Source organism: Branchiostoma floridae, chromosome 6 (assembly GCF_000003815.2).
Source record: "Branchiostoma floridae strain S238N-H82 chromosome 6, Bfl_VNyyK, whole genome shotgun sequence".
Taxonomy (NCBI): domain Eukaryota; kingdom Metazoa; phylum Chordata; class Leptocardii; order Amphioxiformes; family Branchiostomatidae; genus Branchiostoma; species Branchiostoma floridae.
In genome coordinates, this window is record NC_049984.1 from 24,658,835 (window position 1) to 24,677,200 (window position 18,366).

Here is an 18,366-nt window from a genome sequence, read left to right on the forward strand (position 1 = left end):
ATATTATATATATAGTAGTATGCGTGTGTGTTTCTCAGGTTGCGACTGCGATCTGGTAGAATCGGCGATAGAGATCACGAGATATTTTTATTGCCAGTCTTGTTGGAATTCTTTGCAACGGACGCACGCTATATTATAAGGCTCGCCCATCAGGCGTCGCCAAAAAGTGGATAGAAAACTCGAACTTCCAACTCACGATTCTACTTCCGGGTTACCAGTGAGCATCACCCGTCCGTAAGGTCGTTCAACTGTGGTAAAACATACCCAGCAATTAATCGTTAACCAGGTTGTGACTCAGCATACTTGCCACAGGCAGTTTAACACATCTTACACGCCATCTCTCACCAACAGCTGACCCAATCATGTCCGAAAAGGCCTTCAAAACAGGTCAGTATTGGTGGTAAAGTCGTGTAGTACTTAGTCAATGTTGATAGGGGGTCAGGGCTCAACCGGAGGATAACGTTACCTGTGCAGTAAGATATATGCATTTGTGTTGTCAGAACCTTCGGGGCGTCATAGAATGTTTTGTTGCCGACGGTGAACGTTTCGACAGGCCTGTAGACCTAATGGATTGATAAAATCTAAAAGCATTAGATAAATGCAGTAATTATCATATGCATTTGTGTTGTTAGAAGTCAGAAGGTCTTAGAAATCAGGGTGTTATAGAATATTTTGTCACCGACGGTGAACATTTCGACAGGCCTGTAGACCTAATGCATTATTTGGTAGATTGTAGAAGGTGTTCAGTTTTGTAAGTTCCATAAACATGTCAGTATAGTACCGACATCGTACCGAATCGTTTGCGTGTTGTTGTTTTTTTGAGGGGGGGGGGGGGGGGGGGCAGACCGTGACCTCTCGGTGACCTCTCACTCACGATCACCTACACTGGTACGACAGGTCACGTGGAGGCCTTAAAGTTGTATGGAGGTGACGTGGGGGTAAACTGTTCCCATCAGAAGAGAGTCCGCATGGGGGGTCCCGACAACGATTTACCCTGAATTTAAAAAAATCCCCTACGTATTAGCCCCTAAATCAAGAAAAACAATTACGTTGAATTTGGGCCCCCCCCTACAAATTACGTAGCTAAAAAGGTTGCCCCTACCATTTTTGGGAATTAAAAAAGGCTGCCTGCCCCTTACGGAAAACAGCATGGAAACCCTCTCAGTACATCTGTCTAGTAAGGGGAGAGAAGGGTGGAGTTAGGGACTCTGTGAGGGGAGGGAGACAGGGAGACAGGGACTGAGAGAGGGGAGAAAGGGAGAAAATGGAGAGAGAGTGAAACGCGAGTCAGAGAGACAGATCGGATAGATTAAAATACAAAGAGAAACAGACCATACAGATAAAAAGACTGACAGATCAGTCAGAATTATAAAGTCAGAGACAAACAAGACAGACTGAAACAGAATTAAAGACAGGCAGATACATAATTAATATAGAGACAAACTAGACAGACAGAGAGACAGAATTATAAAGAGACCTTTCACAAACGTACACAGGTCACAGTGTTGACAGCCCAATCATTTACCACACGTACTAAGAACACTTTCAAATTAATTATGCAAATTAGGGACTTATTTGCATAATTAATATCTGCTTAACTTCCGCCTGCCACAAACTACATATGTAACATGTATTTGAGTCCTATATTGGAAAACACTGTAAATATAGATTTTCCTCAGTAAGTATGCAAATTAAGTCCAAATTTACATAATTTGCACTTCATGATGTATATCTCTGCTACAGGTACCTGCATACCAAATATCATATAAATCCATCATTCCTATGTTCCATTATGCTCCTTTGAAGATTTTGACAAAAATGCTTCTGCAGTTCCAGAGCAAGCTGCTAGGGGGCCCAAACATACACCACTTCTTCCTTACATCAAAAGTTATCTGCCACCAAGAAATCAAGACCATAGCATGTCCAGGTAAAAAGATGCAAAAAATTGAAGTTCTGCTGCAGTACCAAGGTCCAAAATTGACCTTGACCTTTGTCTTCCAACCCCAACCTACATACCAAATGTCATCATAGTCCATTAAGAGGTTCTCAAGTTATGATGATATTTGTTCCACAAATATCCGGAAACACAGACAGACACACTCAAAACTATACCTCCATTTTTCATGGAGGTAAAAAGACTTGAAATATTCCATGGCGGCATGATTTTGATTTTTAATTTGTTGACAGGTTCCGCTGCCCCTGACCCCCCAGCACCGGGTGTCCTCCGTCTGATCAGTATGCGGTTCTGTCCGTACGCACACAGGACCATTCTCGCTCTCACAGCCAAGGGAATCGAGTAAGTCCCTGGTTTCATGAAGATACACGTAGGCGAGCTCCATATAAAGGACCATATATATAAGTAGTTTCCTGGGTAGTCTAATGTTCAGAAAAATATATATCTGTAGAGGACCTATTCAATATCGAATAGTGTGTTACACCGAAGGGAGGTTATAACGGCTATATAGATACAGGTACAGATATCTTGCCGTTTGAGACCGCATCGATAAGAAGCGACACCTATGCTGCAGTGCAATATGAACTAGTCAGAATAGCCCAGAAAAAGCTGACAAACGGTCACCGAAACGTCGGTGGACAAATGAACCTATTCAAGTTTTGTTAGTGTACTCATGGGGACCCCCCCCCCAAAAAAAAAAATACTTAAGTTCATTTTTCCCATGCAGGTACGAGACCGTCAACGTTTGTACGGTCAACAAGCCCGAGTGGTTCTTCTCCATCAACCCCCTGGCCAAGGTGCCCACCCTGCAGCATGACGGCAAAGTCGTGTACGAGTCCCTGGTGTGTAACGAGTACGTGGACCGGGTCTTCCCGGGCAGGAAGCTGTTACCGGAGGAGCCTCTGGAGAAGGCTCGGATCGGGATGCTGCAGGCCATCTGGGACGCTAAGGTCAGTTTTCAAAAGTGTGAATACAGACAGACAAAACAAGACCTCCTCGTAAAATTAGTAGCTTCTCCCATTGACCCAGTGACCTCGAATGTCCGCAGGCCATCTGGGACGCTAAGGTCGGTGTCCAAAGCATTTCAACAGTGAGATTACAGACTGACCAAAAACAATATCTCTCCGTGAATTAGTAGCCTCTCCCATTGAACCAGTGACCTCGAATGTCTGCAGGCCATCTGGGACGCTAAGGTCAGTGTCCAAAAGCATCTCAACAGTGAGAATACAGACAGACCAAAAACAATATCTCCCCGTGAATTAGTAGCCTCTCCCATTGAACCAGTGACCTCGAATGTCTGCAGGCCATCTGGAACCCAAAGGCTTTTAAGTCCCCCAAACAGTCTTAACTACAAATAGAACAAAGTTACCCCCCCCCCCCCTGGATTAGTAGCCTGGTCCATTGACCCCGTGACCTGGATGCCTGTCATGCATGATATACAATTACTTCAAACACCTCTGAACTCTACTTCCTGCCAATCATTCAGCTGAGTCGAATTACAAAAACCGTGTCCCAAGGACGCAACATCAGAGCCGGGAATGTAAGAACTCGACTCTCTCGAACTGGTGCCCACAAGCCTGGTCTATCTGTCGTTCGACGTCACGAAGTTTTGAGAGGACAATTTCAAACGTAAATCACGCCATGAGTCCTCAAGTAGATACACGACACAATTCAACATGCTATCCGATTAATTTCTGATGGATATGAATTATGTAATACATATTTGTAATGGAAAAAGAAACATGTATGGTTGTCTTCTTTAAATGAATGTTAATAAATCTATAGATCTTTGTAATAATCTGTGTTATACTCAATTGTGAAGATTTACTAATATCCTAAAAGTAATGATTATGGCGATTGTTTTTATCTTCGATACAGATTTCCCCGAACTTCTACAAGATCGCTGACAAAGATCAGGAAGGACGCGAGGACATCATAAAGGTCTTCAAAGAAGGGATGTCCTATCTTGAGAAGGAAGTCACATCTAAGACTTTCTTCGGAGGCGAGGAGCCCGGATTCCTTGACTACAGTCTGTGGCCGTGGTTCGAGCGGTTACCTGTACTGGAGGTAATTATATGGCCACTTAGTACAATACTTATACCTTTATTGCAACACAAAGGTATACACTGATCGTAACGTAAAATCGCGAGAGCTATCTTATTAACAAATGATATTGCGGATACGTGGCGTCAGCAGGTAGGGTTCAAGCTTTCCCATTTTAGTCCGAATTTGTTCAGATTGGCGTAAGGAGAGATGTAAGTTGCATTGTCCTGCGAATGGATAACGTTACAGCAGAAATTTGGGGTCAAAGGTGAGGTTTCTTTCATACAGCGAACTTTTCTCGGAGTTTTAGCAAAATTAGCCCCCTGTTTTCTTTGAATTTTTAAGAAGTATACCCATGTGACTTCTGTTTGAGAAGAATTCTAAGGTATTGAACTATGGGTTAGTTCTTTTATGAATCTTTGTTTCAGTGTATTTTAACATGCTTTCCTAAGTGCATCCCCAGAGGTGCTATCTCACTGCGCTTGGGGCACCGATGCGGCACTGCGAGGTTCGAAAGATTACTCTACGAATTTCAGAGATAAAGAACGATTTTTTTACGTTTAAATGTGCATTTTGTTGTCTCCTAAGTCATACTTTTACGTATTACGCAATATCTAAATTATAAAATAACACAACAGTGCCGCATTGAACGAACCCCATAGTACCGCACCAGTGCCACAAGTGCAGTGTGATACCACCATAACTTTTATGTCAACCCAGGTGGCGAGCGGCTTCAAGCTGGAGGAAGCTGAGTTCCCAAAGCTCTTCGCCTGGCAGGCTGCAATGCGCGACCGTCCCGAGGTGAAGATGCACGCCAAAGATACGCCGACACATCTCCAGTATCTCATGAGCCGCAAGCAAGGCAACCCTGACCCTGATGCTGGACTTCAGGCCTAAACCACTGTTCTTAAGCTTCGGTCACAATACACCTTATTCCAGATACGGCGGCCAATTTTTAAAATTTTTTGAGGTCATTCGGGGTCATGCAAAAATGGAGGCTGGAGATGTGTCTCTGAGTGAAAGCATGTATTTAACTTTAAACCACTGAAGATGGTGAACCTGTATTGTCAAGGACATGTCGTCGTGTCCCGAGTTAATTTCAATTCGAATTAAAAAAAATCTGGGACCCGGTCAATCCCAAATATAGCCTGATTGGTACGGTGTCACGCCCGAGAGTAATAAAAACGGCCCAAGAACTACCCGGCAGGGCCTCCTTTTTCTAATTGTGACCGAAGCATTAGTCAAACGAGCTTTTATATCATTATCAAGGCCATTTGAGGTCCGTTTTAACCTTTTTTCATACACAATCTTACGCATAATTGGCACCTCATACGCATATACATTCCTTTGTGCAGGCGTGCTGGGCAGTACCGACGCAAAGCGACTGCTTATCGAACCAAAAAAATAATAATTTTGGCCGCAAACTTTACCTGAGACAACAAAAAATGTCAATATGAAACTCATATGTATTTGTGTACACGCACAAAATATGAAGGCCGACACTTAACACCTCCATTCCACTATAGGCTGGTGATCTTGTTGCGATCGCGCCATGACCAAACGATTTGATACATGCAGTGCTCAACGAATTTCATCAATAAAAAAGAACGAATCTATGTACGCTTTCTGTCTTGTCTTGTCATTTTATATTTTCATTCCGTGTCATATCATCATTACCGAGTCAATGGTTACACAAGGCCAATATAGGTTGAACCTTCAGATGGCCATCTTTCTCACGGCCACAAAATTGGACTTATTGTTACAAATCAACGGAAATTTCACTGCAGTACCTAAGGAAGCCGTTAGGGGGCCATTTATTAAACTTGACCATTTGCCGTCACACTCCCACCAAAGATCTAAAAAATCACGACCATAGCATGTTCAGAGCTCGGCTCGAGATCTCAAATACGCAAGTTCCGCTGCAGTGCCATAACAACACGCTAGGGAGCCCAAAATCTAATCGTTTCAAGGTCACATCAAGACCTACCCACGTACCAAATATCAAGAAAATCGATATAGGTACTGTAAATGCAGAAATATTCGCGGTGGATTAATATTCGCGGTTTTCGCGGCGGCCGCTTCACCGCGAAATTAAATCCACCGTGAATATTTCGTCTGCTGGCGCCGCCTAAGGTGCCCCTTTTCCGCTCCATGTACATACTACTACTGTCTTTGTCACTGTATAATGAAATGTTTGACATACTTACTACGGTGAAGTCTTGACTGAAGACACACATGTAATTTTTTCATACGACCAACTGTATTACAGTACTGTACAGTATGTTCACCATGACACAAAGGTCGTACTACTGTATACTATTATGTCATCATCATCATCATCATCACGAATCCTCGACGACGGGGAAAGAGCCATGATACTATTATGTATTGAGAGGGTAGATACGATTAGATCAGTAACAGTGGCTCACGCAAGAACAAGTCAAAAGCATGGAAAGTGTTCTATCCGTCTGTATAGGACCCTTACCGGGTAACCAGCAAGTGTTTTCCGACTGGCGGTTTGTAGAGGCGCCGGGTTTTACACGGCAGTTCGTGACTACAGTGCAGTGCTGAAAATGCATTGAATTTCGCGGGATGGCGCTACCGCGAAATTAAATCCACCGCGAAATGTCCATTTTGCCGCTACCGCGAAATTAAATCCCCGCGAAATTAAATGCATTTACAGTATTCTGGAGTTATGCTGGTCAATTATAAACACACAAACACGCACGCACACACACACACACACACACACACATACCACGCACAAACGCTACCGAATTAAACATAACCTTCCATAGCGAAGGTAAGAACAACCGGAGCCAAACCTCTGCTTGAAAAGTAGCTTCTTTGTCGGTTGCTGATTTTCTGAATTTTAAATTTCAAATCCGACCAATTATGTGCCTAGTTTCCATCACGTGTGAGCCACACCCAGGGCTCGTCGTTTTATCGTCCTACTCATTTTTAGAGTGACTTACTACTTTGTAGGTTTTTTTGATTTTTTGTACGTTGCTGATCTTATCGAGACATTAAAAAAGGCCGTATTAGTGACTGTTACAAAATAAACGTTCGCTGATTTTCTGAATTTGAAATTTTGAATCTGACCAATTACGTGCCTAGTTTCGATCACGTGGGAGCTATGTATACACCCAGCCTGAGGTGTCGGTTTCTCGTCTGTTTCATTTCCGATTAGCCTAGCCACACCCAGAGCTAGCGCTCGTCGTTTCATCGCCCGTCTCATTTTTACAGTGGCTTATTGTCGGTTTCTCTGATTTCTTGTAGCTTACTGATCTCATCGAGGCATAAAAAAAGCCCTATTACAAAATGAACGTTCGCTGATTTTCTGAATTTGAAATTTGAAATCCGACCAATTACGTGCCTAGTTTCGATCACGTGGGAGCTATGTTTACACCAAGCCTGAGGTGCCGGTTTCTCATCCCTTTCATTTTTTATTAGTCTAGCCGCACCCAGAGCTAGCGCTCGTCGTTTCATCGCCCGTCTCATTTTTACAGTGGCTTATATTTATTCCTTGTCGGTTTCTCTGATTTCTTGTAGCTTACTGATCTCATCGAGACATAAAAAAGGCCTTGTTACAAGATGAACCTTCTTCTTGCCGGTGGTATTGGGAGCTCTGTTCTCGGGACGGTGTTGTACGTGGTGGGGATAGCGACCCCCGCATGGCTGTCGGCTGAACAACAAGGGAAGAAGCTAGAGATGGGACTGTGGGAAATCTGCGGGGTATCTTCGGGGGTATGGGCTTGCATATCTTACCCAGGTAAGTCAGATGATGCATTAGACTGGGGGTGGGTACCGGCACAGAACATTCAGGTACTACGGTTAAGGGGATACAGGATGCGGACGGTCAAAGGGATAGAATAGCTGTAACGTTACATGTTAGCCAGGATAAGATTACGTTAACTTAGATTTTTGGCTTTCTCCTTCAAACATTTATGTTACTCTAGCTAAATACGCATTTTTTTCCCTGTCTTGGATAAAACATGACAACCGGACAACATCATACAATTTTCCAAACCTTGTGAAATTTCTAGTGTTGATATTTCCCAGTACACAGTTCTGATGTGCCTACATGTCAAAGACTGAATATGTATGTATCCATTGTACTCGAAACTGACTGAAATATGTATGTACTGAAATATGTATGTATTGAAATATGTACTTTTTCATCGACTAAAATATGAATGTATTCATTGTACTTAAAACTGGAAATAAAAGTGAAAAAAACATTCAGATCCGGACCTAAACACAGACCTTATTATGTTTTAACTTATCAAATCAAAACAATGGTCCATTTTGCTGACAAAGGCTTCTGTTATGCGGAGTATCCGACGTCCATTGGCGTCATTTTCTTTTTACGTAGACCCCCCCCCCAAGTTACTCTTCCTTTTAACCACATTGCTGAACATATACCACAATTGTCATTACCCCAGTGGTAAAATATCTTTAATAGATGTAATGAGATGTTGCCAAACACGTACACAGCAAAAGAGGGGGGAGGGGGGTGTAGGCTTAATTGTAGTGTAGGCTAATGGCTTAAAAATCAAAAGCATCTCAAATCAGTACAGAGTCTGTCACGAAAGAAAAATGTCATTCTCGTATGTTTGTGTAACGTTAATGTCGCAAGTGAGTGTTTTACAAGAACTATGTTGCCTGTATGTAGGCTGTTGTAAGCTAATGTCAATGAACGTCAAACATTCAGGTAACAAGATACGCCAAAAAGCAGTTACTCAAACAACTGGATAATATTATAGTTTTTAAAAAGGTCAGACGTCTCAAACAACATTCGTTAAAACGTTTGACATTTCCATGACCATATCCAGTTGCTTGAGTAACTGCTTTGGGGCATATGTTGTAAGCTTGCCATGTGTTCACGTTGTTGACTTATTTGAATAATACTTTTGGTTAGATCAGGTTACTGTATGTAGCAGTCGCCATGTCCATGGCCGGCTCAAACACCTGTTTGTAGAGGTGTGAATGTTCATCTGTGACGGTAGTAAACATTGTTACAATTATGAAACCATAAATCCGTACACAAAATTAATCGCTTACCAACAAGCTTTCGATCAGTCCTCTGATTTATCGAGATCAAATGACTCAAAGCCTAAGTCACACTTCCAGACCTGAAGTGTGACGTCAGCAAAGGATCAAAAGTGCCTGGTAGTCGGTATCGGCCCCCGTCTCGACACAGCTCTCTTGAGAGCAACTGTTAGGCCACAGAAAGTACATTTTATGGATGGCATCCTATGCAGAGTGCAAAAATAATGAGATAAACAGATTGGTAAAATAAGAATGGCTAAATTTTCACAATAGGCAAAGTTTGTATCCCCCCTCGTCCCCGTTTGGGATTGTTTTCTCGCCGCAAAAGCGCCACCTACATTGGCTACACATACCAGCGAGAAGCAGAACTCCAGTTAGAAGCTCTGAGGAAGTTGTCATCGAAACGTAAGCAAAGTAAGTACTTACTGGTTGTGTATAAAGAGTTCTCCTATGTCCTTTATTCTACCAACTTGATGGAATTATTTTCAGAAATACCCTGTTGTTATTTGTAGATATCAGTAGGCTGTCCGGTGCCGTACATGCCACCCGTGCCTTCGCCATCATCGGGTCGCTGCTGCTCTTCGCCGGGGTGTCTCTGGTCGGCTTCGCGGCGATGAAGAACATCATCAACATCAACTTGAACATCAACATATTCAAGAAGATCGGCGGTGCCCTGATCATCACTGGAGGTAAATTTCAGCCCTTTTCTTTCATCACGACATGTCTACGTTGTAAATTATTGCATTCGTCTTTCGTAAGGGGCGTTAAAAGGGGGTCCCGTGTTCGATCGCCGAGGTGCCTCGAGCACGTAAATCAGCCTTAGGCCACAGTAAGTAAATTTTATGGATGACATCAGCGCGCATTAATTTTCGCATGATTTCAGAAAAAAACAAGAATTTTTTTCTTCTGCAGGGATGGTCAACATGACGATAAAGTACCAAAATGAGCAAATATATTGTGTTGTAGCCTAATAATTGTACTTGTAGAAGTGACACTTGCGAGGTACCCAGGACTGTACTTGTAGACATGAAACTTATTGGATAGTTGTAAAAGTCACACCACTATGGAAGCTATGAGTGTGGTTACCAACTTTGTTGGTGATGCCAGTCTACCACACTAGTTTCACTTTTACCACTCCAATACATGTCTTAAATACAGGAATGAATGCCATTTTTTGCTCTGATACCATGTTTTGTCCCTTTAATTCTTTTTACAACAGTCATCACAACTTTATGGTGCCTATTTTTGAAAATGTAGCCATCTATTTTTTTTCACCCGTCTTATTTTTTTTCGCCCTATCGCATTATTTTTACAGTCTGCATAAAATTTACTTGCTGTGGCCTTATTAGTAAAAATTATGTACCTGGCTGCAAATGATACTTTAGGTGAATTATTACCATTTACTCAATTAAGAACGGTGCAATACACCTTTCTCACGTGGAGGCCATGATAGATCTAAAACGACTTCAATGAGGCAAACAAAAGACTGTCCATCACAATTAGAAGTTCAACCAATGATAGCATAGTAATTAGAGAATCGAACAATTATAAGAGAATGACGGCTTGTCTGTCAAATATTTGCATTATTATATTTATAGTTTGCATCTCTTAAGGGACTGTGGGATCAGTCTACGCTACTCTAAATTGCTACATCTTGTGGTGCATAACACTAGCAATTATATCTATTATGTGATTTCACATTGTGTGGTTGGAAGGAAAACTAAATAGGAGCTGATTTTAGAAATAAGTTTTGTCCGTCTGCCTCATTGACCTCGTATTCGATCTATCATGGCCGTCACGTGAGATAAGTGTATAGCATGTAGGCTATAGAAGGTTGGATTTCAAACCTAGTTCACGAATACATGATACTTTCTCCATTTATCAATCCCGAAAAATTAATTCAGTCTGCGACATAATCTCTGAATTTCACTATGAGGCATAATTGGTGCTACTTTTCAAGGGCCCCGACTAGTGAACGGGCTGCTAAAAGCTTGGTTTCGTCAGGCTAAATGGACTAGCATCATCGGTAAGAATAACATTTACCACGTTATAGGAGCCTAAAATGTACATTTTGTTTTTAGAAATTGCCATAAAATCCCAATATTAACCATTTTGAGCTGATGTATGCAAAAAGCACAAATGAATTAATGTGACCATATGTTATAGGAACCTCCATTCAAAATGTCAGGTCATTTAAATTTTTAAAAAATGGGAACAGAAGCCCCAAATATACGTTTTTCTGTCTAAAAGTACCCCAAAGTGACATAAAATCAGTTTTTTTTCTGGGCAGAACTAGTTGAGAAGCTTACATATCTATTTTTGTTTGGAATACATTCAACTGGCTGCATGTGTGCCAAATTTGGTGTTTTTAGACAAATCTGCACGAATTGATCATTTATGCCGCTGGACTAGAAGTCGTTTATCCATGTTCCAACAGGCATCTGTGGTGTCCTTGCTGCCGGCATCTTTACCGGGGACAGCTCGGCCCTCACACACGGCCTGCCCGCCCCGTTTGGCTACTCCATCTACCTGACCTGGGCTCAGGCGGTCTTCACCCTCGGGGGAGGCGCCGTCATCATCGCTGCCGCGCGCCAGAGCCAGCAGGAGGATGAGATACCTGTCCTCAGCGACTAAAATATATGCCCCAATAAGCGATTTCATGGATCCAAGTCTGCATGCGCGGCGAGATGCATTGTGAATGATACTAATATACTTTGTTCAACTTTATCCGCGGGGTAACCTATATTTGTTGTACATGTGTTGAAAAACAGTTTTAGGGCTAGCAAGTCGACGGACGGTTTTTTCAAACTGCAATATTTTGGGAAAAAAATTACAATGTGAAATAAATTTCAACCAGCGACCGACGACGAGATATCCCCAAATACCCCGTTTTGGGGTACAACGAATATAGGTTACCCCGCGGATAAAGGTGAACTAGCGTTATAACGAAGTTGAATGCCCTTGAGACGAAAAAAAAATAACGTCTGGCCCGGCCAGTACAATTAATCCAGTACAAAAAGTGTACTATGAGCAAAAAAAAATATGAAGATGTCCAGCAAGCCTGCTATTGATGCTATCTGGACATGTGTCAATCACCAGGCTTATACAAAAAACTGTTTACGACTTAGGAGCGTCCCCCTGTGACATATTACCCATAATGCGCCTCGTTGCGCATACGCACTTTGGATCTCGAGTTCTGCTCAACGTGACCTAAATCACACCTGGACATTCCCACCTGATTCTATGCGTTTTGTCATTCGATTAGAAAGGGAGGAGAATACAGCAGGTCGGGCCGAAGATGTACTGGGCAAGGTATTAGACAGTCTAGTGTGGCAGCCTTGCCTTTGGTGAAGTTAGTCAAATGGTTTGGTCCGCCAATGAACAAAGTTTCAATAGGTGAGACTTCATTAGTTTTATTTTGTTGTATTCTATTTGTTGAGTGTATTCATAGTTCAGCAATTAATCGTATGTGTGGAGAGCATTCACAAACTGGTAGTTATTTGTGGAAGATATCCACTTGATGAATTTATTCCAATTAGGTGGAGAGTATCCACAATTCCTATGTGTGGAGAGTATCCACAGACCAGTATATATTATTGAGGAGGATATGCACTTGATGTACTTATTCATTTGTGTGGAGGGTTCAGTAATTCATTATCGCATGTATAGACTGTATCCACAGACCAGTAATATGTGTAGGGTATCTACTTGACTAATTTTGCCTGCTATGTGGAAAGTATCCACTGTTATTTGATTTGTCGCATGTGTGTAACTACGGCATTTATTCTCTACCGTTGGATGATTTATTGTTTGTATGGAGGATATCCAAGGTTAAGTGCTTTATTTACAGATTGTTACAAGGTTGCAATGTGGCCATTTTCAATAAGTTTTCAAAAGATAACGATGTTCTAAATTTGAGACTAAGTAAGTTTTACATTTCAGTTTATTGTATCTTTCGTCATAACGGAATAAATTGTTCTGTTTATCGACAATTTGTAGTTATACATTAATGATTCTTTCTTTTTGAACGATAGTGAATAAAAATTGGTACTCCGGATCGAAAACTCGCATACTATTTGTTCGATGTTGTCGATCATTACCTATGTTCACACGGAATTCAACCAATCAGACGCCTAAATTCGATCACGTGTGGTTTGATCAATTGTTGCGTCACTTCTATTTCGACTTCACAACATTAAGCGTACCGTTTTTCCAGTTAAAAGGTCAGAGAGCAGACTCTATCATCTACACAAGACAGCGCCTACCGTTTTTCATGTTAACTTAAAAAGCCCTAGAGCAGGCTCTATCACCTACACAAGACCGCGCCTACCGTTTTTCACCTTAAGAGCCCTAGAGTAGGCTGCATCACCTACACAAGACAGCGCCTACCGTTTTTCATGTTAAAAAGCCCTAGAGCAGGCTCTATCACCTACACGCACAAGACAGCGCCTATCGTTTTTCATGTTAAAAAGCCCTAGAGCAGGCTCTATCACCTACACAAGACAGCGCCTACCGTTTTTCACCTTAAGAGCCCTAGAGTAGGCTCTATCACCTACACAAGACAGCGCCTACCGTTTTTCATGTTAAAAAGCCCTAGAGCAGGCTCTATCACCTACACAAGACAGCGCCTGACGTTTTTCATGTTAAAAAGCCCTAGAGCAGGCTCTATCACCTACACAAGACAGCGCCTACCGTTTTTCATGTTAAAAAGCCCTAGAGCAGACTCTATTATCTACACAAGACAGCGCCTACCGTTTTTCACGTTAAAAAGCCCTAGAGCAGACTCTATCATCTACACAAGACAGTGCCTACCATTTTTCAAGTTAAAAAGCCCTAGATACAGCAGACCCTATCATCTACACAAGACAGTGCCTACCGTTTTTCACGTTAAAAAGCCCTAGAGCAGATTCTATCATCTACACAAGACAGTGCCTACCGTTTTTCATGTTAAAAAGCCCTAGAGCAGACTCTATCAACTACACAAGACAGTGCCTACCGTTTTTCACGTTAAAAAGCCGTAGAGCAGATTCTATCATCTACACAAGACAGTGCCTACCGTTTTTCACGTTAAAAAGCCCTAGAGCAGACTCTATCATCTACACAAGACAGCGCCTACCGTTTTTCACGTTAAAAAGCCCTAGAGCAGATTCTATCATCTACACAAGACAGCGCCTACCGTTTTTCACGTTAAAAAGCCCTAGAGCAGGCTCTATCATCTACACAAGACAGCGCCTACCGTTTTTCACGTTAAAAAGCCCTAGAGCAGGCTCTATCATCTACACAAGACAGCGCCTACCGTTTTTCATGTTAAAACGCCCTAGAGCAGGCTCTATCATCTACACAAGACAGCGCCTACCGTTTTTCATGTTAAAACGCCCTAGAGCAGGCTCTATCACCTACACAAGACAGTGCCTACCGTTTTCCACGTTAAAAAGGACCTAGAGCAGGCTCCATCATCTACACAAGACAGCGCCTACCGTTTTTTATGTTAAAAAACCCTAGAGCAGGCTCTATCATCTACACAAGACAGCGCCTACCGTTTTTCATGTTAAAAAGCCCTAGAGCAGGCTCCATCATCTCCACACGACAGCGCCTACTGTTTTTCATGTTAAAAAACCCTAGAGCAGGCTCTATCATCTACACAAGACAGCGCCTACCGTTTTTCACGTTAAAAAGCCCTAGAGCAGCCTCTATGATCTACACAAGACAGCGCCTACCGTTTTTCATGTTAAAAATCCCTAGAGCAGGCTCTATCACCTACACAAGACTGAACGGAAACTAAAAGGCCAAACACATTGGGATATTCTAAACGGTCTATTGGATTTTTCCAGTCCGGTATTTTTAGTCAATGTTCGCTTGTATCATAATGTTGATGCATGTAACCTAGGCCTTACTCAAACTTCTAATTACCCTTTCACTAGTCAGGCTCCTAGAAGCTCGAAGACCCAAACCTCTATAATTGTAACGAAAGCTGGAGATATTCTAATCCTGTTGATTTTAGCCACACTAATTTTATCAATAGCTTGTTGGACTTTTTTGGATTTTTTTTTGCATTGGCTTGAAACACAGTTTGGTTCGAAACACGATTTGGATCAAAACGCCATTCGGTTTTGAACACGATTTAGCTCTGAACACGATTTAGCCCTAAACACGATTTTGCCCTGAACACGACCTATCTCACTATTTTTTGTGGTCTACATAGGATGTCATCCATAATATTTACTTGCTGTGGCCTGATTATAAGTAAGAAAAACACAGCACATGTCATGCCGCAAACAACTCAAAATTTAAAAAAAGCCCGACAAAAACGCCTAAACACACATCAATAAACAGCTGGAGCCGAATCTCTTCTTAAGATTAGCTTTTTTTCGGGGGCTGATTTTATGAATTCGAAATTTTAAATCCGACTAATCACGTGCCTAATTTTGATCACGTGGGAGCTATACCTAGAGTTCGTCGTTCCATTTTTAGAGTGACTTACTTCCTTGTCGGTCCCTAATTTCTTTTAAGTTACTGAACTTATTGACACATAAAAAAGCCCTGTTATAAGATGAACCGTCTTCTTGCCGGTGGTATTGGGAGCTCTCTTCTCGGAATGGCGTTGTACGTGGTGGGGATAGCGACACCCGTCTGGCTGACGGTTGAAGCGCAAGGGGTGAAGGACGATATCGGACTGTGGCAAGTCTGCGAGACGTATTTGGGGGAAACGATTTGCGAAGCTTATCCAGGTAAGTCAAAGAATGTGTCAGATAATTCATATAATCCTGGTCGGGCAACCACCTGGCGTGGACAACCACCCCAAGTCACAACCCACGTGAAAACGCTCCCTCTGTCTTTTTCACGTAGACACCCCCCTCCCAACACCTTAGAGATATGTATGGGGGGGGGGGGGGGTCACAATGGTATGGTTACCATGCAGGCTAAGTTGACACATGTGGGGTGGCTATGTATCACCGCATATGAAAATGTTCTTGTTCCTGTTCCTCTAAATCACATTGCTTTAACATATACCATCGTTGTCAGGATCCCAGTGGTGAAATAACTTCTATAGATATGTACTGAGGTGTGACCAAATACCGTCACGTACACAGCGAATGGTGGAAAATGGTTGGCTTAAAAATCTACAGCATCTCAAACTAGAGTTCCACGAACACATACCTTTGCCAAATAAACCAGGTTTGTTATGTAGAATGATGTCTGTAGACACAAATGTGTTACTCATTACATTTTATTTTATATGCCCGGAGTTGGTTCATAACATTTCGCCATTGCTTATACAAATTAGATCCCTATTTACATAATGATATTAAATTGTATCAAGCATCACTTAAGCTACCAGCATACCAAAAATCATGATGATCCTTTCATCCCTTCTTGACTTATTCTCTTTCAAAGCTTAAGTAGGAAACTAAACCGGCTCCTGCAGTTCAAGAAAAGATGTTACCGGACCCAAACATACACCTCTTAGTCTCTGCCATCATTCTCAGTTCCATATGTGTCAAGTTTGAAAGTCCTATCACGGAATGCAGTGGATTTATAAATTTTCCGCATTAACTATGCAAATTGTTAATTTATATAATTAGTATCTCATTATGTAAGTTTTTAAATAGGATATCTACATACCAAAAATCATGACGATCCGTCAACATGTTCATATTTTGCCATTAATTATGCAAATGAGATCATCATCTGCATAATTAATATGTATAGATATTTCTTTCTTTCTCAGCTACAAATGTGACAAGTTTGAAAGTCCTATAAAGGAATGCAGTGGATTTACAAACTTTCCTCATTAATTATGCAAATTAGCTGTTGATTTGCATAATTAGAATTCCATCATGTAAGTCTTCCCTTTGGATATCTACATACCAAAAATCATGACGATCCGTCAACAGGTTTATATTTTCTCATTAATTATGCAAATGAGGTCGTCATTTGCATAATTAATATGGACTGATTTTTCTCTCTTTCTCATCTATATATGTGACAAGTTTGAAAGTCCTATCATGAAATGCAGCGGATTTATAAACTTTCCTCATTAATTAAGCAAATTAGTTGCTGATTTGCATAATTAGTATTTCATAATGTACATTGTTACCTGGGCTATCTACATACCAAAAATCGTGACGATCCATCAACACGTTCTCGAGTTATTCTCATTCAAAGTTTGAAAGGAAATCGGCGACTGCAGTTCCAAACAAGTCGCTAGGGGGTCAAAACTTACAGCACTTACTTTCTGCCCCAAGGGCTATCTACCACTCAAAAATCATAACCACAGCATGTCCAGAAAACGAGATATCAAAAATTGAGGTGTTGCTGCAGTACCTTAGCAAGCCGCTAGGGGGCCCATTATCGAACTTGACCTTCGTTTTCCCGATCCCTACCCACCTACCAAATATTATCGGGATACATCAAAGGCTTCTTGAGTTATGCTGTTAACAGACAGACAGACAGACCCACAAGCCCAAAACATAACCTTAGCCATTCTGGCAAAGGTAATTAGTACAAATAGAAGACCTGGTAAATTGGGGAAGAATTTGTCGCGGAACTTCGGAAAAATGTCATTCTCATATGTTTGTGCAATGTCACATTCTCACAAGTGGGTGTTTTCCGATTTAGACGAGCTAGGCTGCTGTAAGCTAGCTGTTTACGCTGCGTAAAAATCTTTGAACAACACCCTTGGTTAGATCAAGTTACTGTCTACACCTGGTGCCATGTCCATGGGTCAAACAGATCGCAGAACAAATGGCTCCCAGGCAGCAAAGGTAACAAGATACAGCTCTCTTGAGAGCGACTGTTACTTGTATTAGTCTCCAAGCAGACGTGTCATTAAGATGACAAAAGAGAAGAATTTGGCCAAATGGGGACAACTAAATTGCCGTGGGATTTCAGTCATTCTTTTGCAGAGTATCCAGCCACCACGTCTGCCGTTTCCCGGGTGCCGTGGACCGTGACAGAACAGTCGAGCCCAGGACTTGTATTGTTGTAAAAACAAGCGCCTGGCCCTACATGAGAACTTGTTTTGTGCAACTAAAAAAAAAAAAAATCAGTGTTTGAAAACTACAGCCACACTGCCGAGCTATGATCAGCGGCGGAAGATATTTCAAGTATCAATATTCATTAGGTTTATAAAGAGGTTAGCGAAAATAACCTTACAGTATGGTTCGACTAGCTATGGAAAAGCTCATTTCATTAAAAACTAGAGTTCGGGGACCTCATACCTCCATGAAATATTTATTGCTTTTTTGTGGATGGTATGTATGTTTATAGTCGGTTGTATTTGAGAGTAATGGTTATAAATGTTATGGAAAAGTAGT

General features: G+C 41.7%; 2 protein-coding genes across 2 annotated transcripts; both read left to right on the forward strand.

Annotated features, from left to right (window-relative positions):
* The first annotated feature begins 203 nt into the window (after positions 1–203).
* LOC118417294 (glutathione S-transferase omega-1-like) lies at positions 204–5,617 on the forward strand. The gene is made up of 5 exons (XM_035822797.1): positions 204–387; positions 2,188–2,296; positions 2,682–2,904; positions 3,833–4,021; positions 4,718–5,617. Exons 1-5 carry the CDS (start codon positions 363–365, stop codon positions 4,892–4,894), a joined length of 723 nt encoding a protein of 240 aa, XP_035678690.1. The 5' UTR covers positions 204–362; the 3' UTR covers positions 4,895–5,617.
* A 1,850-nt stretch (positions 5,618–7,467) lies between these two features.
* Positions 7,468–12,896, forward strand: LOC118418028 (claudin-11-like). Its single transcript, XM_035823821.1, has 3 exons — positions 7,468–7,769; positions 9,562–9,738; positions 11,487–12,896. Exons 1-3 carry the CDS (start codon positions 7,592–7,594, stop codon positions 11,681–11,683), a joined length of 552 nt encoding a protein of 183 aa, XP_035679714.1. The 5' UTR covers positions 7,468–7,591; the 3' UTR covers positions 11,684–12,896.
* The last annotated feature ends 5,470 nt before the right edge of the window (positions 12,897–18,366 follow it).

Excerpts from the sequence above, each read along its gene's own strand:
- LOC118417294 (XM_035822797.1), top strand. The coding sequence starts at position 363 with ATGTCCGAAAAGGCCTTCAAAACAG. Across the intron at positions 2,297-2,681 it reads CTCACAGCCAAGGGAATCGA|GTACGAGACCGTCAACGTTT; the intron begins GTAAGTCCCTGG and ends TTTCCCATGCAG. Across the intron at positions 4,022-4,717 it reads AGCGGTTACCTGTACTGGAG|GTGGCGAGCGGCTTCAAGCT; the intron begins GTAATTATATGG and ends ATGTCAACCCAG.
- LOC118418028 (XM_035823821.1), top strand. The coding sequence starts at position 7,592 with ATGAACCTTCTTCTTGCCGGTGGTATTGGGAGCTCTGTTCTCGGGACG. Across the intron at positions 7,770-9,561 it reads GGCTTGCATATCTTACCCAG|ATATCAGTAGGCTGTCCGGT; the intron begins GTAAGTCAGATG and ends TGTTATTTGTAG. Across the intron at positions 9,739-11,486 it reads TGCCCTGATCATCACTGGAG|GCATCTGTGGTGTCCTTGCT; the intron begins GTAAATTTCAGC and ends ATGTTCCAACAG.